Source organism: Rhinoderma darwinii, chromosome 12 (assembly GCF_050947455.1).
Source record: "Rhinoderma darwinii isolate aRhiDar2 chromosome 12, aRhiDar2.hap1, whole genome shotgun sequence".
In the NCBI taxonomy this organism is placed as follows: Eukaryota; Metazoa; Chordata; class Amphibia; order Anura; family Rhinodermatidae; genus Rhinoderma; species Rhinoderma darwinii.
The window spans coordinates 82,176,150-82,203,750 of NC_134698.1; the positions used below are offsets into that span (position 1 = coordinate 82,176,150).

The following is a 27,601-nucleotide window of genomic DNA, read 5'->3' on the forward strand; positions in this document are numbered from 1 at the left end:
CTCTGGTATGACTGGTGGTGACTCGGGATGTGCAGATTTTGTGTGATCAGCGTTTCCACCTCATGTGACTTGTGAATAATTCACCGACTTCCAAGATAACAGGAAACAACTTTTCGGTGGTCACTCAGTAACAGCCGCTCTATAGGTGAAGCCACTAATTATTATATAAGAAGGAATCACATGATCAGCATTACACCCTTTACAACCCAGAGACCTCCAACCTTCAGGCCTGTAAGATTTCCTTAATTGTTTCTCATGGGCAGCGGAGCAAATAAGTGAAGAATCGACGTGTAGGAAACAAATATTAAACATTCAGTCCATCGGTCACAGTTTAAATCAGTTGAACAGAAGGCACGACGCTGGTGTGAACACGGCTTAAAGGGTAACTAAACATTCAAACTTCAGACATGTCAGAAGTTGATTAGTGGGGGGGTCCGAGCACGGAGACCCCCACCAGTCGCTAAAATGAAGCGGTAGCAGCACTGGGGGTGAGTGCTGAGCAGTTTTTGTTTCTTCAGCTTCAATAGAAAGTCTGAGCCCGGACACCGGCTTTCTGGAAAAAGCTGAACAGAAACAAAGTGACAGAACTCACATGAGCAATTCTGCCGCTTCATTTTAGCGATCGGTGGGGGTCTCAGTGCTTGGACCCACCCCCGCCAATCAAAACTTCAAACATCTGACATCTCACAGTGACACGTCAGAACGTTTAGTTACCCTTTAAAATATGTTGCTGGAGCAGCCAACCTACATAAGTGCAATAAATCTACATAACGCTGTAGGTTTCTCCAGTCCCTTCCAGAGCTGCAATCAGAGCGGTTTGTCTCCACCCTCACGTCAGACAAGATCCTGCAGCGCAGCTTAACAGTCACTTATCTGAGCTGCACTGATAACCGGAAGTGAATGCAGCTTTGGATGTGACTGGAGTATTTAGTAGATTTAAACTATAGCGAGTCGTTGAAAGGGGAGACTTGCATTAAATGAATAGGGCAATTCTGATCTGGCTGCCGTGGGTAACACCATCCTGATTCCTCCTGAGGTCATAAAGGTAAGGTAAGATGTTTTTGACAATCCAGATGAAACTTTCACTACATATTTAATTTATTAATCGCTTTCGGTCACAGACCATTTATACAAACAATATCAAGATATTAAATGTGGGTAATAGTTTCCATTAAATACAATAAAGTGAGGAATAGAACTACATTGCAGAATAGGGAATCGCCTAAATAACAACTCCCCAATATCTCCTTCACCTGCGACGCTGCCCGGAGCCACATTCACCAGATTCCCTGCATACCCGTAAGCGAATCACGCAGCGTGCAAAAAAGGGGAGGACTACAGACTGCCAAAAACTGCGCCCATACCAGGGAAGCCACAGGAACGTCATTTCAGGGGATTGTCATTTAAGCAATTCCCTTTTTCTGCGCATCTAGAGCTGGGGATTCACTTTTGATGGATAAAAAAAAAAGAGAAGAAGTAAAATATGAAAAAGTTCCTTCTCTGCACAAACTGTGACCCCCCATGAGGGCGACGTGTCCCCCAGAGCAGGCAGTGAAGCGCTCCTTTAAGTACAGTTTCTTTACTCAGGTCGTGCTCCGCAGCAATGTCCATCATCATGTGGGGAAGGGGGTCGGTCCAGCCATCCCCACCCCATAAGAGAACCAAAACGTGGAGTCTGACATCACGTGACCGGAGGCGGAGCTAGAGGAAGTCCAGCTCCTTCATCACCGTGTCCTGCGCGCTCCTCCGTTTGTACAGGAAGTGGAAGTCGAGCTTCTCCTCGTTCTTCAGCAGCCGGGATTTGACCTGCTGCGGGACGGCGTCCTCCGTGAGGCGGATCCACCGGTCGTTCACAATCACAAAGAGTCCGTAGTGGTCGGGTTCTGGCACCTCAAACTTTCCGGCGCACTGGCGGACCACCTCCGCTACGCTCATGTCCGGCTTCATGGCCAAGGTTCTGGTACTGGAGTCCAGCGCCTCAAAAGAAATCGTGATGAAATCCTGTGAGGGGAAGAAGTAGTAAGTAAAAATAACTACAAGAGCCCTAGATGTAATTCTGCAGGGCATTGCTGGGAAAGTGAGACGCTCTGCAGCCCGCCGCTCCTGATCTGTTCTATTAGGGAATTGCCATTTCTGCAATTAACTATTATATGCGAGTTGCAGCTGACAGTCTATCCACGGTACAGACTCATCGCACAAACCTGGTGTAGATACGATGTGAACTTCTCCCATGTGTTTAAATTTCTCTCCATTATCAAGATCACAACTTGCTGTCAGTGGATGGGAACATTCTGGTTTACTTTGAAAAGTTAAAAACTGCACAGACCTAATAATTCAACCAGCTGAGGGTTTGTTACAATTGTACCCAATTTATACAATCTTCTGAGGCTGGACTCCAGACTGTTGCATGCACTGATACATTGTAGCAAACTCAAATCAGGGGAGAGATCTGTGCTGTTGCTGTATGTAAACCAGAGAATTGAATGCAATTGCAGCAAAGTCTCTGCTGTGATACAGCCCTTTAAATTCTAAAAATATAAAATGGACAGCCCTTTTCATGGGGCCCCAAATGTTTCATTCCCTGTGCACTCTGAAGCTCTGGGACCCATTGTAATGTCTGGAAAATCTGACACATTGGTGCTCACTTCCTGCCGACACGAAGAATATACAATCCAGCCAATCAGAACACAGCTCATTTAAAGGGGCCATGTTAATAAATTCAGAACAGCTCAAATGGAACCGGGAGTACCCCAAGAAAGGGACCCCTCACCCACCAGCAGAACAAATAAATATATACACATTTTTAAAACTTAGATTCCTTTCAACAGCAACATCCTAACCCTGCGACTACGCCAACCCAGACCTCAACTATCCAAATTTAAGTGTGGATTAAACATATTCAACATAAGTACCCCACCATGTTACCTGTATGGACGAGCGGGAGACCCTGGCCTTGTTGAGCGTGCGTCTCTTCTCCCAGCGGTGGATGGAGTCCTGAACCTCCATGCTGAGCTGCCTGGTGACCGTGATTTTATCATAATTCTTTATATGTTCCAGAGCTCCGTACGTTGTGGTCAGATAATAAGAGCCTGTAATAAGAAGAGCGATTGGTCTCAATCAGCCCGGTCCATGCAAAACCCCATAAAACCTGTCAATTTAGATTTGTTGCATGCAATACCCCCAATGTGACCACTAGAGGGTGTTAGAGACCTGCTGATAAGAGCTCCCAGGCTCTATTAGGATCCCCCCCTTACAATTCTATCGACCTGAACTTTGATCACCATAAAACCCCCAGACCAGTGATTCTACTACAGCGAGCTGTCCTGATTGGCTGATCTGATGGATGAGGTCAGGTGTTACCTTCTCCAAGCTGCAGAGCGGGGTCCATCAGCTCCATCATATATTCCACATCCAGGAGAAGAGCCGCAAGGTCACACTGGGCCAGAACATACATGAGAACAGGCAGGAAGTCATCGGCTCCATGGTGCTTACCTAGAAAGAGCAGAAAACATTGACTTTATGGTTATCCATTATAATTAGACACTTCACAGGTGTAGCAGAGCTGAGTTTGTAAAACCAAGATAAACCTACTACATTATCTGTACTCAGAGTTATCACTGTTATCTGTGGTGTTACATAGGACTGCAGGTAACACTACTACATTATCTATAATCAGAGAGTTATCACGGTTATCTGTGGTGTTACATAGGACTGCAGGTAATATCTACTACATTATCTGTACTAGAGTTATCACTGTTATCTGTGGTGTTACATAGGACTGCAGGTAACATCTACATTATCTATAATCAGAGAGTTATCACTGTGTTATATGTGGTGTTACATAGGACTGCAGGTAACATCTACTACATTATCTGTAATCAGAGAGTTATCACTGTTATCTGTGGTGTTACATAGGACTGCAGGTAACACTACTGCATTATCTGTACTCGGAGAGTTATCACTGTTATCTGTGGTGTTACATAGGACTGCAGGTAACATCTACTACATTATCTGTAATCAGAGAGTTATCACTGTGTTATCTGTGGTGTTACATAGGACTGCAGGTAATATCTACTACATTATCTGTACTAGAGTTATTACAGTGTTATCTGTGGCGTTACATAGGACTGCAGGTAACATCTACTACATTATCTATAATCAGAGTTATTACAGTGTGCGCTATAAGAGGTGGTCATGTCCCTTCCCCCCCCCCCCCCCCCACACTGGCAGCAGGTTTGGCATCAATCACCATGGATTCCATACATCCTAGGAGACAAGCGGCACACTAGTAAGTACCTGGGTTTCCTGCCGCCATGGAGTCATAGATGAGTTTACAGGCCTTGAGGAGATAGGTTATCTTCTTCTCGGAGGAGTACGTCTTGTGCATGGTGCTGAACTTTTGCAGAATTTTGTCCATAACGCCGGTGTCCGGCACGCTGGTGGTGACCCCTAGGTCGGTGGTGGTCATCTCCTGGATGACCTGTTGGTTCTCGGTGAGCAGCCTCATTGACCCGTCCTTATCGTGGATCTCACGTAAATAACATTCAATAGCCGATTTCAGAGGCTTCAGAACGCACTTACATAGAGCGGCCTCCACAATGGCGTCTGCACAGTGAGAAAAACAAGTGGCGGTTACCAGGATTCCATCATTTTACATCTATATAGAATATTGTGCCACTTCTACTTTACTTATCTGGAGTTATATCATGTCATACTCCAGTCACATCCAGAGCAGCAGCCACAATACTGCTGGTTCTCTGCTAGCTCTCAAGCTGCATGATCTCCCTGCTGGTTCAACTTGTTACTTATTACAGTTATTCTTCACCTATCAAGGTGGACTCCGTGCCCCCTCCCCTAAACTAACAGGAAATACGATCTATATTGAATGTAAATATATGAGGTCACGATGACATCACTGAGGAATAAGCCCATTGGTCATTGTGCCTCCAAACCACCTTCCGTCCCCTTATGTAGCATTAGGGGGTCTATCGGCACCAAGAAAGTAGTGGCCCATATACAGCCGCTACCTTTGCACCCTCTATAGCTATAACCACGCTAAGCAATGTTTGCTAGAGACACGGACAATCACCGGAGGCAGAAAGGGTTAATTTGGTGGCAGACGAGTCGGTCTTACCTATCTTGTCATCCGTGTAGAGGGTATAATCCACCATAGACTTCAGCTCCGTGCTCTGCACCAGGTAGCTCTTCAGTTGGGTCATCATGAGCCGGATCTCCTGGAGCATCTCAGTACTGGAGCTCTGCTTGGCCATCATCTCCAGGCTGTAAGCTTTATAGTCCTGGACCAAGTTCCCGAAGTAAGAGTCTTTGTCATGAGCCAGCTCCGCGATCCTCTTCTGCAGCTTCCGGTCTGCAGACATGAAGGCAGAGAAGACGTTGGTTATGGCCACAAAGGACAACCGGTTCTTGGCCCTGTCCAACATGAACGAATGGGACTTCTTGATGGAGACACTAGCTTGTGGCTCGAAGTCCTCATCCGCGCTGCTGGTGGAATAAGAATCTGGCTCTGGGTTAGTCGATGTAGTATCTGATCCATGAGCTTGAGAAGGCATAGTTGGATCGGAGGTCTTCACCACCGGGTGGGACATCCTCTTATGCCGAGACACTTTCTTCGCTTTACCATCACGGGAGTTGCTTTGGCTTTCAGAAGGTTTCTCCGAGACACTTTTTGCCTCCGCTGTGCCCCTCTCCGATTGCACAGATGACGACCTGGAGGGAGGTTTTTTCTTTCTTGGTGGTGGTACTGGTGGAGCCTTCTTCCCATTGACCACTATTACACTGGGTCGTTGTGGTGACGTCGCCTTCTTTTCTGGTGGGGTTTTGTTCCTTGAAGGAGTCTCTGTTGTTTTTACCATCTTGGATTCAGGATTTGGCACAGTTACGCTTCCACTTTCCGATGCCTCCAGCTCATCCTTCATTGCAAAAATACTGGCTTTATTCTCGGGAACCTTGGCGGATTGTCTCCTTCTCGGCACAGCTGGTGGAACTCGAACTGGAGTTGGAGTCTGGGATCCTGGTTGATGAGAGTCATTACAGGTCAGGTTGATTTTCATGTTTTCCAAAGGTTCCTTGAGAAGGTCTACATCAACAGAAGGAACAGTAGACGCCTCAACCTGGTGGTCTTCCTGGGTTATGGTCTGGGACGTAAAGGAAAGGAGGGTGGAGTCTGGCTGTATAGGAAGAGGGAGAGAGATGGAAGTAGATTCAGGTGGAGCAGAATGGAGGATAGATTCAGTTAGAGAAAGCAGAAGAAGATCAGGTGAAGGAAGAGGAACAGATGGAGGCGAGTGAATGGGATCCTCAACTGGAGAAGAGCTTTCAGGAGAACAGATATCAAGTAGGTCCACTTGGCAAGATGGAGGTGGGTCAACCAGGTTGGTTATGGAAGTCTTAGGTGAAGAGGATAGATTTAGAGATTCGGACCGAGGAGGCTCAGGTGTGGAACGTGGAGTAGGGATCTCAGATGGAGGAGGCACTTCAGTTGAAGGTGCCTCTGGAGTAGAAGACTTTCTATCTGACGTTGATGTTCTGGACTGGGTTGGAGATCTTAGAGGGAATAAGTCGGAGTGTGAACGTATGTAATTTGGAGGAGGAGCAGACGGAGGAACCGAGGGTAGAGGAGGTTTATGTAGCGTGGGGGGAGGGGGAGGAGGAGGTCTCCGATGCATTATTTTGGGCTTCGCAACACAGTTTGTAAGAGGAAGTTTATCAGCAGTGCCCATGTTGCTACATTCTTCTAAAAATATCGGACTGACAAACCACAGCCGCTCGTTGGCAACAGAGATCTCTATTTGACACGTACAGTCACCGAGTTCCCCTGAAATCTGTTGCGTGCGGCCGATGTTATTCTGGAGAGTCCCGGGAGCGGCCACTTTCCCGGACTGAGAAGAACTTGAAGGGGTTTGGTCTTTTATGGAAGAATCCCAGAATCCTGTGCAAGGAAATTAAACATAGGAATAATATTCATTCATGGATTAGAATAGGACATCAGGCCGGGGTCACACTAGGAGTTATTAACCCTCAATAGGAGCGTCTACATGAGTCATACCAGGAGGTGGATGTCCTCCAATCAACAGTAAGCGTCTTAAAGCTGATTGGAGGAACACTATATTAAAATAGGTCCAAAATTCTCTGACGATTAATTTCATAATGTATCTTTATAGTAGTTGGAGCTCCGTCTTTATGATACAAAGCTCCAAATCCACTACATAGAAAGTTGCATAATAGAATTCTGCTACCTGCACCCACCACTAGGGGGAGCACACTGTATACAGTTTGTGAATTGAATTCAATCACAACACAGTATGTAGTGAGCTCCCTCTAGTGGTGACTGCAGAATGTGATCATGTAACTCTATGGGAGCTGTAAATACCTGTATGTAGTGAGCTCCCCCTAGTGGTGACTGCAGGCAGAAGAATGTTATCATGTAACGGTTTATGCTGGAGATTTGGAACGATGTATTACAAAAAAAATAAGAAAAATCAAACACGGAAACGGCCTTCTGACCCTTATCTTCGTGCGGATTATTAAATATATCTTTATAGGAGACCTAAAAACGACCAGGTGTTAAAAAGGTGGAGATTCACTTCACTGCCAAGGACGTATGTAACACGTTAGGAGTTCAAAGGGGGTTTCCAGTCCCTAAAAACTGATGGCCTATCAGGATAGGCCATCAATATCTGATCGGCCGGGGTCCGACTCCCAGCACCCCCACCAATCAGCTGTTTTGAAGGGGCTGCAGCGCTCGTACAAGCGCTGCCTCCGTTTCATTCCTTATCTGCTTGTACTGTGAATCGCCGACACGTGTAGCGGCGGTTCACCGGATTACAGTATTCACTTCAATGGGAGAAGGCGGTTTTTATTTTACAATTCAGGGTCTAGTTGTATTTGTCAAAATGTGCGAAAATTTCCCGTCAGCGAAAGGATTAAAGCCCCAAAACCTGGTTCAGGAGAGCGGCCTGGCGGCAGATGCCCCGGCGTAAAGTGCATCTAAGAGGCATCAACGGCACTTTCGTGGCATTTTCAGAAGATTTGGGCAAATTGCTTAAATAGAAATTCCCACATCGGAGGTCACAGCGTTCCCATTAGCGACCCCCGGCTGAACCCGACCTCACACGTCTGACGGAGAAGTTCTGTGTAAAGTGACTCAGCAGCCGCCCGTTATATGCAGAAGATCTCGGCCCCTATCTCTTTAGTTGTACACAGGTAACAATGTGGGGGAACTACGTCCTATGCAGTTCCCTAATTTTCTCTTCTACAAGCCGCATGTAAAACTACCAGGATATCCATAGGGGTGAATGTGGGAAACTACATCTCCCAGCAGGCCAGATCCTGTGGGAGTGGGGGGGGGGGGTCTCTCACCTGTGCCAAGGTTGGATATCTCTTCCAGGTCTTGCAGTCTTTGGGCACTGGATATGGCGTGTGGCAAGTTCAGGACAGAAGGTAAAATATCTCTAGAGAGAGAAACGGTGGATGATGGTTGATCACTGGGACACAATGGTGACGTCTACAAAGACTTCTGTAAAGTTTATTAAGAGCAGAAAAGGAAGTTTCCCAACTACAGGCTGAACCACCGCCAGACAGCAGAGTTATAGCGCCACATGAAACCCAGAATGATGGGACGAGGCTGCAAAAGTCAAGCCACAGGATTTTCTTTCCCATATATGCATGGAAATGCCATAAGCAAAGTCCATTCACCTGTATCAAGAGCGACCGCAACGTCTGGCGGCAGCCGCATCAAGAGAGACGGTCAAGCACATGGAGTAAAAGGATGCTGCCCCCTGCAGTACAGACACCAAAGACATTGTCTGGCCCTGGACTAATAGGGAACTTTGGCTGTACTCACTATTCAGCTGGTGGAGTCACTGTGTACATACATTACATTACTTATCCTGTACTGATCCTGAGTTACATCCTGTATTATACTCCAGAGCTGCACTCACTATTCAGCTGGTGTAGTCACTGTGTACATATATTACATTACTTATCCTGTACTGATCCTGAGTTATATCCTGTATTATACTCCAGAGCTGCACTCACTATTCTGCTGGTGGAGTCACTGTGTACATACATTACATTACTTATCCTGTACTGATCCTGAGTTACATCCTGTATTATACTCCAGAGCTGCACTCACTATTCTGCTGGTGGAGTCACTGTGTACATACATTACATTACTTATCCTGTACTGATCCTGAGTCACATCCTGTATTATACTCCAGAGCTGCACTCCCTATTCTGCTGGTGGAGTCACTGTGTACATATATTACATTACTTATCCTGTACTAATCCTGAGTTATATCCTGTATTATACTCCAGAGCTGCACTCACTATTCTGGTAGTGGAGTCACTGTGTACATACATTACATTACTTATCCTGTACTGATCCTGAGTTACATCCTGTATTATACTCCAGAGCTGCACTCACTATTCTGCTGGTGGAGTCACTGGGTACATACATGACATTACTTATCCTGTACTGATCCTGAGTTACATCCTGTATTATACTCCAGAGCTGCACTCACTATTCTGCTGGTGGAGTCACTGTGTACATACATTACATTACTTATCCTGTACTGATCCTGAGTTACATCCTGTATTATACTCCAGAGCTGCACTCACTATTCTGCTGGTGGAGTCACTGTGTACATACATTACATTACTTATCCTGTACTGATCCTGAGTTACATCCTGTATTATACTCCAGAGGTGCACTCACTATTCTGCTGGTGGAGTCACTGTGTACATACATTACATTACTTATCCTGTACTGATCCTGAGTTACATCCTGTATTATACTCCAGAGCTGCACTCACTATTCTGGTGGAGTCACTGTGTACATACATTACTTATCCTGTACTGATCCTGAGTTACATCCTGTATTATACTCCAGAGCTGCACTCACTATTCTGGTGGAGTCACTGTGTACATATATTACATTACTTATCCTGTACTGATCCTGAGTTATGTCCTGCATTATACTCCAGAGCTGCACTCCCTATTCTGCTGGTTGTTATAGGAAACAGTCAGCAAGCTTGTTGCCAGACACCTCGTTACAGCTTAGCTGTGCTCCTATATTGAAGGGGGGGGGGGGGTGGTAAGTCTTCCCTACATCAGATGACACTTCTCTGACCAGTATATATTATATTACTCACCTGCTTACACAGTAGAACGCCACCAGCTTAAATAGATCTTTAAACACCAGCATGGAGCCTTCCAGGTACATCACTGGGGGAGGGGGAGAGAAGAGGGAGACATTATGGGTGAGACATGTGACACGATGACGTATATCACGGACCAATGATTGTGCAGATTAGAAGTCGCTTTATGTGACGCGCAGGGTGGCGGGCGGCTCTGGCGCTGTCATGTGGCAGGTATGAGTGGCAGCTGTCAGAGCAGACAACCACTTCATGACGCATCGCGCGCTCCCTTCCCTTGTTTAGTTGACCAGAAAGCAGAATAAACCTCTGCCGAAAAGATAGAGTGTGATGTAAATCATTGTGGACGTTCTGCAACTTTCATATAAACGGCGGGAGAATTAAGGGCATTAGTAGAAAATAAAAAAATACAATTTTGGCGCACAGCATAATTGCGCTAAAATGTGCAGGGGTTAACCAGGAGGGGGCAGGGACACCCGGCAGATTATTAATTATGACAGAAATGGTCGGAAAATATAGCGCAAATTTAAATTAGTTAGAACAGCCCAAGATGCGCCAAATCTATTACTTCAACGCACATCGGATTAAGACGGGCGTATGAAATGCCAGTTTTAATAGATCTTCCCCATTAGGTTTTAATTCACCATTTCTAAGATCTCTGCTTGCTGTCAGCGAATGGGGATATTAGAGAGGCTAAAACCCTGTTCTGACCTAGTACGGCTACTGCACTCAGCTGGGGGTTTGCTACTCCATAATGACGGCTCTTAACACAAAAACATTGCAACAAACCTTCAGTGTAAGCACGAATAAATCAGGCGCATTTGCAATCTAGAGGTCAGCTTATGATGTCAGAACTGCAGCACAGAGTATTTAATGACAGACAGTGAAACTTACTGGTTTTCTCCTCTCTAATGTTGTAACGGAGAACGTCAGCGGCTTCTCTACACTCCGAGAAACGGACCTGGAGAACCATACACTTCACATCCGCGTCCCGAGTCACCAAGAAGACCTGCAAGATCAAGACAAGTTACCAGAGGAGGGCGGGATCTACAGTCCTCAGCCAGGTATCCAAGCCTCTCATGTGTGATACAGTCTGCTGAGCTGCTGTATCTAATCCTATCATGTGTGATACTGTCTGCTAAGCCATGTATCTAATCCTATCATGTGTGATACTGTCTGCTAAGCCATGTATCTAATCCTATCATGTGTGATACTGTCTGCTAAGCCATGTATCTAATCCTATCGTGTGATACTGTCTGCTGAGCTGTGTATCTAATCCTATCATGTGTGATACTGTCTGCTGAGCCGTGTATCTAATCCTATCATGTGTGATACTGTCTGCTAAGCCATGTATCTAATCCTATCGTGTGATACTGTCTGCTGAGCTGTGTATCTAATCCTATCATGTGTGATACTGTCTGCTAAGCCATGTATCTAATCCTATCGTGTGATACTGTCTGCTGAGCCATTGTATCTAATCCGATCGTGTGATACGGTCTCATAGCACCACGCAGTACTACACCCCTCATCATGTAATGTTGCATTATACAATCATCCACAGGGACATCAGGTTCATTAATAACTTCACATCTGGAAATGGGTGTAATAATTCCAGCCGCTCATGGGGTCCACAGATGTCTCAGGCCTACAACAGTGTACTCCACCCTGAAAGTTTATTAAAGGGGAAGTACGCCAATAATGGTGCAACACATCCTTATGGTGCTAGTATATCACACGGGCCGGTCCATGGACTGTTAACGGTTGCGTCGGTTGTTATCCGTGTAGAATATAATATTTTTCATCACAGGATTCAGATTGTCATTATTCATCTTGTTTTAGGAATGTACTTTAACACTTTCACTGCATATTTTTTATATGTAGCGCGTGACCACCAGGTGGCGCGGCATCTTTATATGCAACATGTGACCACCAGGTGGCGCGGCATCTTTATATGCAACATGTGACCACCAGGTGGCGCGGCATCTTCATATGCAACATGTGACCACCAGGTGGCGCTGCATCTTCATATGCAACATGTGACCACCAGGTGGCGCTGCATCTTCATATGCAACATGTGACCACCAGGTGGCGCTGCATCTTCATATGCAACATGTGACCACCAGGTGGCGCTGCATCTATATATGCAACATGATCACCGGGTGGCGCTGCATCTCTTTATGCAACATGTGACCACCAGGTGGTGCTGCATTTCTATAATGGAGAAGGACAGGTACACACAGAGGCGTCACCAGCAGTCAGTACAGGGCAGGGCACATATTACATGAATGAGCAGGGGTGGTCTACGGAAAGTTTATGGGGCTGGGCTTCAGGTTACTAGTTCTGTTGCATCTGCAGGAGGAGCTTAGAAATCACACATACCGGTAGAGACTTGTGTATTCATCTCCGACTGTACAAACACTCGTACAGAACATCTCACCAGGGACAGTTTAGAGAATGAGGCCCCGTGATCGCAATTTTTAAAAAGTTAATTTCGGCGGCCATGTAGAGCCCACATCATAACGCCATAAGGGCCCACACAAGGCGGCCATACATTACTATAGAATACTGGGTGGTTGTAGCTTGGTCCTGGGGTCCCTGTCTTTGTGGGCCCCTAGGAAACAGGCCCTGGGCAATTGCTTAGTTTCCCACCAGTCCTGTACCTCACACACAACCAAGGGTGATACAGCGCCATCCAGTGGTCAAATTATGAAAATCCATCCAAATAAATCATGCAAAACACAAAAGCTTATTCATTGTATAATGAAAAGTTCTGCAAATATCAAATAGACTGAGTTTCATTCATCACTATTTCCAAGATCTGTGATTGATGTCAGTGAATAGAAACATCTTGCTTATATGAAATCCTGCACAGATCTCCCACTTCTTAATTCTATCCAGTCTTGATATTCCTCTTTGAGCTAAAAAACAGCAGCAGCACAAACCTGCCATGTGTGCTGGACTCTAGACAAATAGCTCTTACCCGCACTGATACATTGTAACAAACTGCAGATGAACATTAGGACAAAGGCAATCCAGTTGCAGCAAAATATCTGGCGCTTATAGGTGAATGTTCCAATAATGCTTGGATATTGTTACTCACCCCAGAAGCCTCTCTGCAGAGTATCTCCACCGCCTGCTGCGCCCCCATGCATAGCTGCAGCCAGACCGGGCAGGTTTTGATGAGTCGATCCAGGATGCTGATACCAGAGGATAATAGCAGTCCATTCTGTAATGGATCCAGGGCATGCGGCATCTCCATGACTCTGTCATCTGTAGAACTTAAAGGAACAGAACTCTACATATCATTGCCAGGATCATAATTCGAGATATTCTTCAGAACATTTATATATCAGGGCAGTGATGTCACATGTGTAAAATATAAAAAAAAAATTGCGGAGGTCCTACAAGAAGGTACAGGAATCCCAGAATATTGCAGGAGCCCCCATGGCATCTTACAAGGGACCTACAGCTGTATTCATCCTGTGCGTCAATGAATAGAATGCAAGAACACCAGTGAAGACTGACACAAGCAGAAGAGGAGGTCAGAGAGCTATAGGTCTGTAAGTCTACATAGAAAAGCATTTTTATATGCCATTCAGGGTCATTGGACAGCTGGGTAATCGTCCCTATGGAAAGAAATTAGTAGTTGTCACTTAAGTGGAAGAACCTCAGAAATGACAGAGGACGACGAAGGTCATTTTGTCTCTGATTTTTGGAGGAAATTCTCTTTAATTTGCAGTAGATTTATAATTTCCCGGGATTTGTCCGGAGACTCAGTGAGGTCTGGTTTATATTCGGCCCTGACAACCTAAACCTGCTGCCAAACCTCCTGCATCCCGTCAGCGCACGAGGGATTATACCAACGTGTCATCTAAAATAATCCCAGCTACAGCGCGCCATGAAATGTGTGTACAATAAAATAAAACCGCCGTCATGTCAATCGGGAACGCAAAGCGTAGAATTCATTACACAGACACGGAGAGGGGAAGGAAACGGGATGGATCTCAACAGTTCCAGCAGGACCGATCCAGCGACTGGACCTTGTAATGACTACTCAGGCTTGTTCTCTGTTGGCGCAATTTATTTAAAGGGCCCTCTCTACACTGCACAATGTAACACTGTATTACACTCTGGAGCTGCATTTGCAATTCTTCTGGTTTTAATTGGAAACAGTCAGCAAGTTTGTGGACAAATGCCCATAACAGCTTAGTTGAGCTCATAATGCTGAGGAGGCAGTTTTTGCGTCATGTTACTGTACAAAGCCTGGTGTAAAAACTACCCATCCCAGAATGCAGCTCTCGAGTATAATACAGGATATAACTCAGGGTCAGTATAGGATAAGTAATGTAATGTACACAGTGACTCCACCAGCAGAATAGTGAGTGCAGCTCTGGAGTATAATACAGGATGTAACTCAGGATCAGTACAGGATAAGTAATGTATATACACAGTGACTCCACCAGCAGAATAGTGAGTGCAGCTCTGGAGTATAATACAGGATGTAACTCCGGATCAGTACAGGATAAGTAATGTAATGTATGTACTCAGTGACTCCACCAGCAGAATAGTGAGTGCAGCTCTGGAGTATAATACAGGATGTAACTCAGGATCAGTACAGGATAAGTAATGTAATGTATGTACACAGTGACTCCACCAGCAGAATAGTGAGTGCAGCTCTGGAGTATAATACAGGCTATAACTCAGGATCAGTACAGGATAAGTAATGTATGTACACAGTGACTCCACCAGCAGAATAGTGAGTGCAGCTCTGGAGTATAATACAGGATGTAACTCAGGATCAGTACAGGATAAGTAATGTGATGTATTAGTAATAGCAGGGAGAAAGGGAATGGGAGGAAACCTTCAGCTCACCAGCTCCACGCTCCTGTGTCCAATATCGCCCGGATCAACCGCGACGGCACATAATAGTAGCAAAGAAGAGAAAGGATCCAGCGATGCGTGGTATCCTGACCACCTTGTCATTCCTCCTGGTGTTTTTCTTTACGTTGTGTGATTATACTTCAATAAAGTGGGAACGGAGTTTCCCCCACTTATACCACGCATCGCTGGATCCTTTCTCTTCTTTGCTACTAATGTGATGTATGTACACAGTGACTCCACCAGCAGAATAGTGAGTACAGCTCTGGAGTATAATACAGGATATAACTCAGGATCAGTACAGGATAAGTAATGTAATGTATGTACACAGTGACTCCACCAGCAGAATAGTGAGTACAGCTCTGGAGTATAATACAGGATGTAACTCAGGATCAGTACAGGATAAGTAATGTATGTACACAGTGACTCCACCAGCAGAATAGTGAGTGCAGCTCTGGAGTATAATACAGGATGTAACTCAGGATCAGGGACAGGATAAGTAATGTAATGTATGTACACAGTGACTCCACCAGCAGAATAGTGAGTGCAGCTCTGGAGTATAATACAGGATGTAACTCAGGATCAGGGACAGGATAAGTAATGTAATGTATGTACACAGTGACTCCACCAGCAGAATAGTGAGTGCAGCTCTGGAGTATAATACAGGATGTAACTCAGGATCAGTACAGGATAAGTAATGTAATGTATGTACACAGTGACTCCACCAGCAGAATAGTGAGTGCAGCTCTGGAGTATAATACAGGATGTAACTCAGGATCAGGGACAGGATAAGTAATGTAATGTATGTACACAGTGACTCCACCAGCAGAATAGTGAGTGCAGCTCTGGAGTATAATACAGGATATAACTCAGGATCAGTATAGAATATATGTACAGTGACTCTTTGGCATGAGACGGAGCATTACCATAAAACAGAAGCAGGTAAAACGTGTTCCATCCATTCATTCTGCAGAGAGATGAGGCATGAGGTGCACCCCGACCTCACCCTTTACATCTGATACAAATTTTCTCTCTCCTAAATACAATAAAGTGGAACACGCCAGGATTTCCGTCTGAACGTCACATTGAATAATATCAGACGTATCTTTCCAGGTTTTCAACCTTATCTGCATCCTGCCTGAGTCTTCCCCGGTTTGAATGGAATGTGCAAGTCTTTCCTGTACACAGCCCCTTCTGTTACAATGTGTCAGACGTTCCAGCTCATGGGACAATCGCCAGACAATCCCCCCCCCCCCCGTATACAGTGTAACAGTCCAATAATTAAGCTGTGGAGCGTCAAAGTCTACAGGAGCGATACCTCTATGTACCGTGGTCTGTCCCTTAACAGTCCTTGCAAAACTACAACTCCCAGCATCCAGCCACGAGTAAATCTGAAGTGACTGGGTGATCTGCAGGAGTTCTGGTAAATTAGTGAACAGTTTTATGTAAATGAAAAAAGTTCTCCAAATTTCTAATGGACTTTGTGTTTCAAATCCTCACCATTTTTAAGATCTCTACTTGCTGTCAGTAAAACTCAATATTGTAGTTTACATCCAGCTGGAGTACATACCCAATACTTTGCACAGCTGATTATTTGTTACAATTGTATCCAGTCTAAACAAGACCTTCACTGAAACATTGTAACAAACTATCAGGACAGGAGAGAGATTTGTGCTGCGGATAGGTTTAGGTCAGGGAGGATTGTGTAGACTGCATACAACTGTAGCAAAACCTCATCTGTGACAAGTTTTAGGTCTTTTCAGCCTATTTAGTTTTTCAAACTTCTGGATGTAAATAAGAATGTTCCAAATCACTGACAGCAAGTAGAGATCTTTATAACGAACAGGGATTGATTAAAGCTTCAATTAGACAACTCTGGGCACATAGTCCTAAAGGGGGGCCCTGCAAAAAACTTCACCATCACATATTGACCCCCCCCCCCCTATCCATTATCTCATATCACAATAAAATGACTTGCTATGAAGCAAACAATTGTCTGATCAGGATCCTGTGCAGAACATCGCATCTTCCCTCCTGCTACCGGCGGAGATCAGAATCCGGAGGTCAGTACAAGCAGGAGCGGGTGACGTTCGGCTACTGTACGATTATAAGGGTATAATAGTTCTGCAGAGATCTCCACTGGTTCATTATAGCACAGGGCGGTCTGCAGCATTCCTCATTCTGCTCCGGCTGCGACCGCTGCTTGTTCAGCAGAATGCGGGTGATGGATTTTGCAGATTGGAATAAATTTCAACTTTCAGTTCCTGTAATTTAAACCACATAATCCGTCCTCATCTGCAAATACCTCCCCATGATGAGCCCAGGAGCTCACACCGCAGGCGGCCGGTCAGCAGAAATGTGGACAAGAAATGTACAGAGACCGAAATGCGTCACAAACAGCACGGACGGGGGTCGCGAGCGTGCCATAAACCAGACAAAAGTAGTTCGCTTTATCCCGCAGAACATATAAAAGGTGCATCAGGGCCCTTAGATACAACATATGATGGTCATTACACACAGGTCACATGAGGAAGCCGTGTACAGGATCTTTCTATCACTCTGCAGCTGCTCACACATTTTAACACGGCTTCGCCATTTCCTCCAAACCACACTGGCCCGGCTGGTACTGACCTAGAGCCTGTATTATACTCCAGAGCTGCACTCACTATCCTGCTGGTGGAGTCACTGTGTACATACATGACATTACTTATACTGTACTGATCCTGAGTTACATCCTGTATTATACTCCAGAGCTGCACTCACTATCCTGCTGGTGGAGTCACTGTGTACATACATTACTTATCCTGTACTGATCCTGAGTCACACTCTGTATTATACCCCAGAGCTGCACTCACTATTCTGCTGGTGGAGTCACTGTGTATATACATTACTTATCCTGTACTGATCCCGAGTTACATCCTGTATTATACCCCAGAGCTGCACTCACTATTCTGCTGGTGGAGTCACTGTATACATACATTACATTACTTATCCTGTACTGATCCTGAGTTACATCCTGTATTATACTCCAGAGCTGCACTCACTATTCTGCTGGTGGAGTCACTGTGTACATACATTATATTACTTATCCTGTACTGATCCTGAGTTACATCCGATATTATACTCCAGAGCTGCACTCACTATTCTGCTGGAGGAGTCACTGTGTACATACATTACATTACTTAACCTGTACTGATCCTGAGTTACATCCTGTATTATACTCCAGAGCTGCACTCACTATTCTGCTGGTGGAGTCCCTGTGTACATACATTACTTATCCTGTACTGATCCGGAGTTACATCCTGTATTATACTCCAGAGCTGCACTCACTATCCTGCTGGTGGAGTCACTGTGTACATACATTACATTACTTCTCCTGTACTGATCCTGAGTTACATCCTGTATTATACCCCAGAGCTGCACTCACTATTCTGCTGGTGGAGTCACTGTGTACATACATTACATTACTTATCCTGTACTGATCCTGAGTTACATCCTGTATTATACTCCAGAGCTGCACTCACTATCCTGCTGGTGGAGTCACTGTGTACATATATTACATTACTTATCCTGTACTGATCCCGAGTTACATCCTGTATTATACCCCAGAGCTGCACTCACTATTCTGCTGGTGGAGTCACTGTATACATACATTACATTACTTATCCTGTACTGATCCTGAGTTATATCCTGTATTATACTCCAGAGCTGCACTCACTATTCTGCTGGTGGAGTCACTGTGTACATACATTACATTCTCTGCTGACTCCAATGTAGCAGTGCCCCTAGTGGCTACTGAACATAATAACAATTTATCCAAATTTTCACCTTTGCTTCTTCTCAGTATGAAAGTAAATTGCGCCCCCTCTCCCCAGCTATTGTTACCTGTCTTACTTACACTTTCCTACAGTTTCTTACACTTGTCCAGGTGAACAAAGAGTTAACCTTCCTCCCGCAGACTCACAGGCACAAGCCATGCGGCCAGTGCTATTTGCATACTTAAAGTCAACTACTACCCCTATCCTTCTGCATGTGATTAGGACACCCCCCCATACGTCTCTGTGGGCCTAGTCACCCCTTGTCCCTCATTCATTACACATCAGACATCTATGAGGGTTTTCCAGCTCTTTATATCCGGGGACTACAGGTAAAGTGCCGCAGGGGATGGCACGGTGTCCTCGATGCTTTGGTTACATTGCCCACCCTCTCATTGGCACGGCGGTCCCCGGTCCCTCTCCCATGATGTCAGCGGCTTCCTGAGCACGATCAGAGGTCAATACAAAGAATGGAAATGTCATTTACTTGTTACAGGAAACGCAGAGCTCATCGTGTAAACACGACTGTGCGGCGGAAACGACTGACCCAGGAAATCGACATGAAGAGGTGAAGCCACACAGCGGTATTATTAGCTCCTGCACTACGTATTTACTGCAGAGTAACCGCGCGCTCACTTCATCGTCCGAAGAGAACCGATTTTCCAGTTTCATGCACCATCAATATCTATTCAGAGAGGGGGGGACCCGTTAGGACCCCACTAATCCCAACCAGACTCTGGGTCATGACTTGTAACAGCCCCATTCAAGTCGTTGTCCGCGGGTGGCGAGGGCCTCAGCGCTCAGAAGAGTCGATATATCATTGTACGATGAAACGTTCTGCAAATTTCTAATATACTTTGTGTTTCAATTCTGCACCGTTTTCAAGATCTCTCATTGCTGTCAGTGAATGTGAATATGCCGGTTTACATCCAGAGGCTTAAATCCCCTACAGACCTAATACTTTGCACAGCTGAGGGTTTGTTACAGTTGTATCCAGTCTAGACAATCTTCCGTGAGCTAAACACAACAGCACAAGTTCTTCTTAGGGCTCATTGAGATGAGTGCGTATCACGTCCGTGTGACGACTGTTAAAACGGCAATCGTGCGGACGTATGGATTTCAATGGGGCCGTTCACAAAACCGCTGTTTCAACAGAGCGTGCGAACGGTTCGTGAAAATAAATAAATAGACGAGACTAGGCTACGGGGGATGCGCGATAACTCGTCCCGCACGGGTGCACCTCGGACACGAAGAACGGTCGTTTTTCACATCCGAGGTTGGCCAGGTTCGTGTGAATGTAGCCTTATAGGCTCCTTACAAGACTAAGCTCTGATAACTGAACTGTAACGAGCCCTGCACCTGTGTATCCATCAGAAGATCGGGACAGATTTATCCCGTGGAAGTAAATAAAGCTTTCTATGGAATGACAACAAGCAGAGATCTTGAAAACAGTGAGGAATTGATACAGAAAATATATTTCAAAATGGTATCACTTTAGTATACACGTACATGCTCAGACTATGTGATACAGGTCATGTAGTAATTCGGACCCCCGAGACCAGATCTTGGGGTCCTTCATAAATTGTGTGCCACGTGTAAATATAAGAGTATGTTCACACGCACTGTTTTCAGACGTAATTCGGGCGTTTTACGCCTCAAAAAACACCTGAAAAAAACGGCTTCATTACACCTACAAACATCTGCCCAGTGCTTGCAATGGGATTTACGATGTTCTGTTCCCACGAGGTGTAATTTTACGCGTCGCTGTCAAAAGACGACCGCGAAAAAGTACTGCATGTCACTTCTTGGGACGTATTTGGAGCCGTTTTTCATTGACTCCATTGAAAAACAGATCCAATAACGGCCGTAAAATGCGCCGCAAAAAACGCGAGTAATTACAAAAACTTCTGAAAATCAGGAGCTGTTTACGCCTGAAAACAGCTCCGTATTTTCAGACATTTTGCTACTGCGTGTGAACAGACCCCAAGACATACGTGATGCGCGCGCAAAATGAAGCAGAAGAGTCACATTTCGGAAGACGGCGCATTATAAAACTGGCACATGTAATAGCGCCGACATAGAACCGAAGCCCAGGAGGAAGGGGCTGATACTCCCAGACTGCTATGGACCCACAAGTTTTAGATGCCAGTTACAATGCCTTCAGCGACTACAAACCCCATCCATACGTCTATTGTGGAATGATGAGAGCCGCCCTGACGTCACCAGAAATTCCGGCAGCGCAGCCATAAAGTAGGTCAGCGCCAGCAGCGTCTTATGCTAATGACTACAGCTATATAAACCTAATGACACAATGTAACAAAACAACACAAATACTAAGAGTGACAGAGCTCTGAGCCATGGAGCTTACAATCCGATGATCAGCAGAACACAGGCTGCCCAGAGACGCTCATACAGTGCTGAGGGGTCCGAGGAGGCTGCACAATGAGGGTCCGGTCCTAGATCAATAACTTGTAATCATTGTATCCTGAAAAATTCTGCAACTTTCTAATAGACTGTTTCACTTTAACATTTGCAAGATCTTTGCTTACTCTCAGTGAACGGAGTCATTCATAGATTTGAATGCTGAGAATGTAATCTCTCCTAACGTAGTACTTCTTACAGCTGAGAGTTTGTTACAATTGTATCCAGTCTTTACAAGCCTCTGAGACCTAAGCAAGCTGAACTCCAAATAGTTACATTTTACTTGCACTGATACATTGTAGCAAACTATCAGGACAGGAAAGAGATTTGTACTGCTGCCGTGTTTACCTCACAGAGGATTGTAAAACACGGAAATGATTGTAACAAACCGTCAGCTGTGAGAAGTAATAGGTCTGTACTGGGTTTTCCGCCTCTGGGTGTAAATCGGAATGTTCCCAGTTACTGTCAGCAAGCAGATATTTTGAAAAAGTTGAGGAATTGAAACGCAAACTATTGTAGAAATTTGCTGACCTGTTAGTTATACAGTGATCGCTAGTAAAGCGTCGCGGCAGGAGACGCCATACAGCAGTATCGCAGTTACGTTACCTCTTCAGGCCCCGGGCGGACGCCCCTGACCCCCGGCGGCTGGTGACTGCCCTCCGGGCCCGTCCTGTGTGGCCCTTGTCCCATCTCAGCTTCTCGCTCTCCATAAAGCTGCAGGTTGCTGGATGAGCAGAGCTGCAGGACAGGCTGAGATGTGTCCGGGGTGGAGCGGGTGTGTCCTGCAGAACATTCCTCCACCACCGAGCAGCAAATTCCACATTTCTCAGAGAATTTTACTCCTGCTCCAAAATCAGTTTTGAAACAATAAGAGGGGTTTCCGGGAATGTTCTGCGACCCCCATAGCAAAGCACAAGCAGCCTACGACTACCGGACTACACCCTACAGCAGGCGTCCACAGCCGAAGACATGTACTGACACACTGAAGCAGATATTTTGTGAGCCCCAATAGGGATAGTAAGAACCTCTGTACAGCACTGCGGAATATGTTGGCGCTATAGAAGAAATAAATAAAATAAAAAATAGATCAGATGAGTAAGCCGGACTAAAAGTAAAACAGGTTCTCAGCCTCTGGATGCATGAAAGAATGTTTCCATTCACTGGCAGCAAGTAGAGATCGTGATAATGGTGATGAATTGATCATTTCAGATAGAAGAGAAGATGACTGTAGGACAGGTGAATACAATCTATTGTTCTCTGTTATCAGACATGTCAGTCTGGGGAGAGGATGACTGTAGGACAGGTGAATACAATCTATTGTTCTCTGTTATCAGACATGTCAGGCTGGGGGAGGATGACTGTAGGACAGGTGAATACAATCTATTGTTCTCTGTTATCAGACATGTCAGGCTGGGAGAGGATGACTGTAGGACAGGTGAATACAATCTATTGTTCTCTGTTATCAGACAGGTCAGGCTATGAGAGGATGACTGTAGGACAGGTGAATACAATCTATTGTTCTCTGTTATCAGACATGTCAGGCTGGGAGAGGATGACTGTAGGACAGGTGAATACAATCTATTGTTCTCTGTTATCAGTCATGTCAGGCTGGGGGGGGGGGGCACTACTGTTCTCCAGAGGGATGAGTGACAGGAAGTGTAGAAACACATCATTTCCCATGATCGCTCCTTTAGATCAGCCACTCCTCTTATAACGCTCCAGCACTGTAATAAGCTCTGGACTTTAAGGGTTGTGTCCCCTTTAAATAAGAGAAAGGAAACGTTTGCATCCCAGAGCAGTGGCGGATTACAACATACCAACCACAAATCTTCAATCCTAGAAACCTAAACTAATAAATCCTGGATTTTTTAAAAGTAAAAAAAGAAACCAACCAAATCTACTGGAAGCTAAAAGCAGAAAAGGAGGTAAATTTCTGCAGAAGCTCGAAATACCAGACAGGAAGCGACAAAGTGACGAAATCCCCCAAATATGTTACAAAGAAACAGAATATTCCTGCAAAAGAGACTGATTATTATAATGTTAGATCTCCCAGGATCCTGTTCGGTTGTGGGAGGGGCAATGTCACGAGGATAGAAGGTACTTAGTGAGCAGAACCAGGGGCGGGGCTGTGACAACCTCTCAGAGGTTTGTATAATTTAAACGGAGTTGCCCCATTCACACATCCGTAGATTTTATCCATCCGTAAATACGGTCCATAGTGCCTCCGTATTTACGGATCCGCAAACAAAAAAAACAAGTAATCTTGTGTAATCCCCTGACGTCGCATAGCAACGCTTCTGTAATTACGGACGGCTACACATCCATAATTAGGCCTCATGCACACAGCCGTGTGTCCGCGATTGAGAGAACGTCCGGCCGCATTTTTGTGCCGCGCTCCCATACAAAGTATGGAAGCACGGCCCGTAAAAATCAAAAAGTAGGACGTGCTCCATAATTCCAGCCACGGTTCTATGGGATGGACACCCTTGGGTAGCGATGCGGAAAGGTTTCCGCGGCCAATAGAACTGGGCGGGTCCGTAATTACAGAGTTTATATTTACAGTCATGTGCATGTGGCCTTATGGAAGCGCCCATCGACTTCTATCATATAAGTGATGATATCAGCCGCTCCTCTTATATCACTCCAGTACTATTATATCCTCCAGACATTACATCATATATGTGACTGATATCAGCCGCTCCTCTTATATCACTCCAGCACGATTATATCCTCCAGACATTACATCATATGTGACTGATATCAGCCGCTCCTCTTATATCACTCCAGTACTATTATATCCTCCAGAGACATTACATCATATGTGTGACTGATATCAGCCGCTCCTCTTATATCACTCCAGCACTATTATATCCTCCAGAGACATTACATCATATGTGACTGATATCAGCCGCTCCTCTTATATCACTCCAGTACTATTATATCCTCCAGAGACATTACATCATATGTGACTGATATCAGCCGCTCCTCTTATATCACTCCAGTACTATTATATCCTCCAGAGACATTACATCATATGTGACTGATATCAGCCGCTCATCTTATATCACTCCAGCACTATTATATCCTCCAGAGACATTACATCATATATGTGACTGATATCAGCCGCTCCTCTTATATCACTCCAGTACTATTATATCCTCCAGAGACATTACATCATGTGTGTGACTGATATCAGCCGCTCCTCTTATATCACTCCAGTACTATTATATCCTCCAGAGACATTACATTATATGTGTGACTGATATCAGCCGCTCCTCTTATATCACTCCAGTACTATTATATCCTCCAGACATTACATCATATGTGACTGATATCAGCCGCTCATCTTATAACACTCCAGTACTATCATATGTGTGACTGATATCAGCCGCTCCTCTTATATCACTCCAGTACTATTATATCCTCCAGAGACATTACATCATATGTGACGGATATCAGCCGCTCCTCTTATATCACTCCAGTACTATTATATCCTCCAGAGACATTACATCATGTGTGACTGATATCAGCCGCTCCTCTTATATCACTCCAGTACTATTATATCCCCCAGAGACATTACATCATATGTGACTGATATCAGCCGCTCCTCTTATATCACTCCAGCACTATTATATCCTCCAGAGACATTACATCATATGTGACTGATATCAGCCGCTCCTCTTATATCACTCCAGCACTATTATATCCTCCAGAGACATTACATCATATGTGTGACTGATATCAGCCGCTCCGCTTATATCACTCCAGTACTATTATATCCTCCAGAGACATTACATCATATGTGACTGATATCAGCCGCTCCTCTTATATCACTCCAGTACTATTATATCCTCCAGAGACATTACATCATATGTGTGACTGATAACAGCCACTCCTCTTATAACACTCCAGTACTATTATATCCTCCAGACATTACATCATATGTGACTGATAGCAGCCGCTCCTCTTATATCACTCCAGCACTATTATATCCTCCAGAGACATTGCATCATATGTGTGACTGATATCAGCTGCTCCTCTTATATCACTCCAGTACTATTATATCCTCCAGAGACATTACATCATATGTGACTGATATCAGCCGCTCCTCTTATAACAATCCAGCACTATTATATCCTCCAGAGACATTACATCATGTGACTGATATCAGCCGCTCCTCTTATATCACTCCAGCACTATTATATCCTCCGGAGACATTACATCATATGTGACTGATATCAGCCGCTCCTCTTATATCACTCCAGCACTATTATATCCTCCAGAGACATTACATCATATGTGACTGATATCAGCCGCTCCTCTTATATCACTCCAACAATATTATATGCTGCCAGATTTCAGGTTAGTGGCCCTTTAATAATTATGTTTACATAGGGACTATGTGGTGGGAAGAAGAGGAAACAGTCAGATATAAGAATTCTGGAGGAGTGATCTGAGGTGTCACATTGGCAGCCGCAGAAATGACTCAGAGGGCACTGACAAGTACAGGACTCAGCAGCCAAGGAGTTAACAGCGCCATATACTGCGCCCTTGTTCTCCTGTGCGGTTTTCCCTGGGGTGTAAACTCCTTTCATGTCGGTTTATGGACATTCTGTGAATAGTTTTCCTGAGAAGATGAAAGAAGGAAAAAAATAAATGAATAAAATCGAGAACTTCAAACCGAGTCAGAGATTAAAGGAGCAGAAGACGAGGGAGAAGATCGCAGGAAAATCACGAGATGTGAGAATGTGGCACAGCGGACCAGCACACTGCTCTCCTGAAACACTCTGCATTCCTGGATAACCTGCTCTTTCCACTATACAACTGTCATTACGTGACCTAGAAGATCTGCATTCTCTGCTCAAATACTCTGTGCTGCTGGCTCCTGCCCTTTTTTTTACTATGCAAGGACGAATCCGTGGCAGAAATCCAACACATCCCGGATTTCTGCCACAAGTGTGCAGCGGATCTGAGCGCAGATTGGCCATTCCGCACGTGAAAGTCGACCAGCGTCCCATTTAGTGACACAAATTTTGAATCCTTGCATAAAACTTCTGCCACGTCTGCACCGAGCTGCGGACCCCCCATCAAGTCAATAAGAGGCATATTTTGGTTCAGAATCCGGAAAGCGTGAACGAAACTTAACTCTCAACCTGCGACTTCCCACAACATCAGTGCCCTTCTCAGCTGAAATACTCTGTGCTGCTGGGGACCATGCTCCTTCCACATCAGTGCACATCTCAGCTAAAATACTTTGTGCTGCTGGGGACGATGCTCCTTCCACAATAGCGCACTTCTCAGTTCTACGTATGCCCTATGTCAAATAGTTTTGCTCTATAAAGTAACAGGATGATTGTTGATCCCTGGGCAGCAGGTGATACATTGTAACAAACACATCGAGGATTTTACTGTAAACAAGCAAATCTCAAAGACAATTTTTTTCATGAGGACAAATCATCGCCACTTAGTAAACATGGCCCCAAATCTGCTCCGGAGCCAGTTCCCAGCTGCTCTATAATAACAGGGATGACAATCACAGCCGGAGAGGGCGGGCACCCTGCGCCCATATAATCTCCTCCTAGATTGTCAGCTCTGCTGCACAAGTCACAGATAGACTAGAGCCGTATACTCAGCAATACAGACTTGGTAAACCAACAGCCTCTGGGACTGCGCAGCTGGGACTTGTAGTCCCACCATTAATTAATGAATGAACACACACTCTCTCACTCACTCAATGCCAGGGGTAATACATACAACTTGTGTCTGCATTGCTGGGACTTGTAGTTCTACCACAGGCAGAGCTCCATAAATCACCTCGATCAGTCATCTCTGTCCACACTGGATGACACCCCCCTACCGACCATCACCCATGAAAGACTCAGAGGTCTGACGGAGGGTTGGACTTGTAATTCTACATTATATACAAAGCTGAAGGTTCACGTTACAAAGTATCCAAACAGAATAGGAGCTTACAATCTACTAGAAGATATAAATGCCCCCTCCCACACACCCATGGTCAGCTAGAACATGAAGCCGGGGGTGAAGAGATCTGACGCTGGAGCAGTTAAGTTGGTGAATTCCTTTTTGGGGCCCCCTCCCCTCCCCTCGCCCTTTTCTGCAGGTTGACCATATAAGTTCACAGTTTGTATCATTGCTCTTACCCTGAGTCCTGGGGGGGCTCCTCCATGCCTCCCGCCTCTGACATCCTGACCCAGGGGAGGTCACCAGGGGCTCCCGGACCACCTCACACAGGGGCCCCCGGTCATGCTGGCTGCGCTGGAGCTTCTTGCACACACACCAGCGCTTCCTGGG

General features: G+C 45.2%; 1 protein-coding gene across 1 annotated transcript; it reads right to left on the reverse strand.

Annotated features, from left to right (window-relative positions):
- Window positions 1-1,091: 1,091 nt before the first annotated feature.
- On the reverse strand, window positions 1,092-27,601 carry RIN3 (Ras and Rab interactor 3). The gene is made up of 10 exons (XM_075843710.1): window positions 27,451-27,601; window positions 13,276-13,453; window positions 11,070-11,184; window positions 10,173-10,245; window positions 8,380-8,471; window positions 5,135-6,949; window positions 4,297-4,605; window positions 3,361-3,492; window positions 2,926-3,089; window positions 1,092-2,001 (listed from the first exon to the last, which is right to left on the reverse strand). The coding sequence occupies exons 1-10, from the start codon at window positions 27,492-27,494 to the stop codon at window positions 1,702-1,704; spliced, it is 3,222 nt and encodes a 1,073-aa protein (XP_075699825.1). The 5' UTR covers window positions 27,495-27,601; the 3' UTR covers window positions 1,092-1,701.

Coding starts and splice junctions, on each gene's coding strand:
- RIN3 (XM_075843710.1), bottom strand. CDS start 27,494: ATGTCAGAGGCGGGAGGCATGGAGGAGCCCCCCCAGGACTCAGG. Junction 13,454..27,450: donor GAGCCCCCCCAGGACTCAGG/GTAAGAGCAATG, acceptor TGTTCCTTTAAG/TTCTACAGATGACAGAGTCA. Junction 11,185..13,275: donor TCTGCAGAGAGGCTTCTGGG/GTGAGTAACAAT, acceptor TTGATCTTGCAG/GTCTTCTTGGTGACTCGGGA.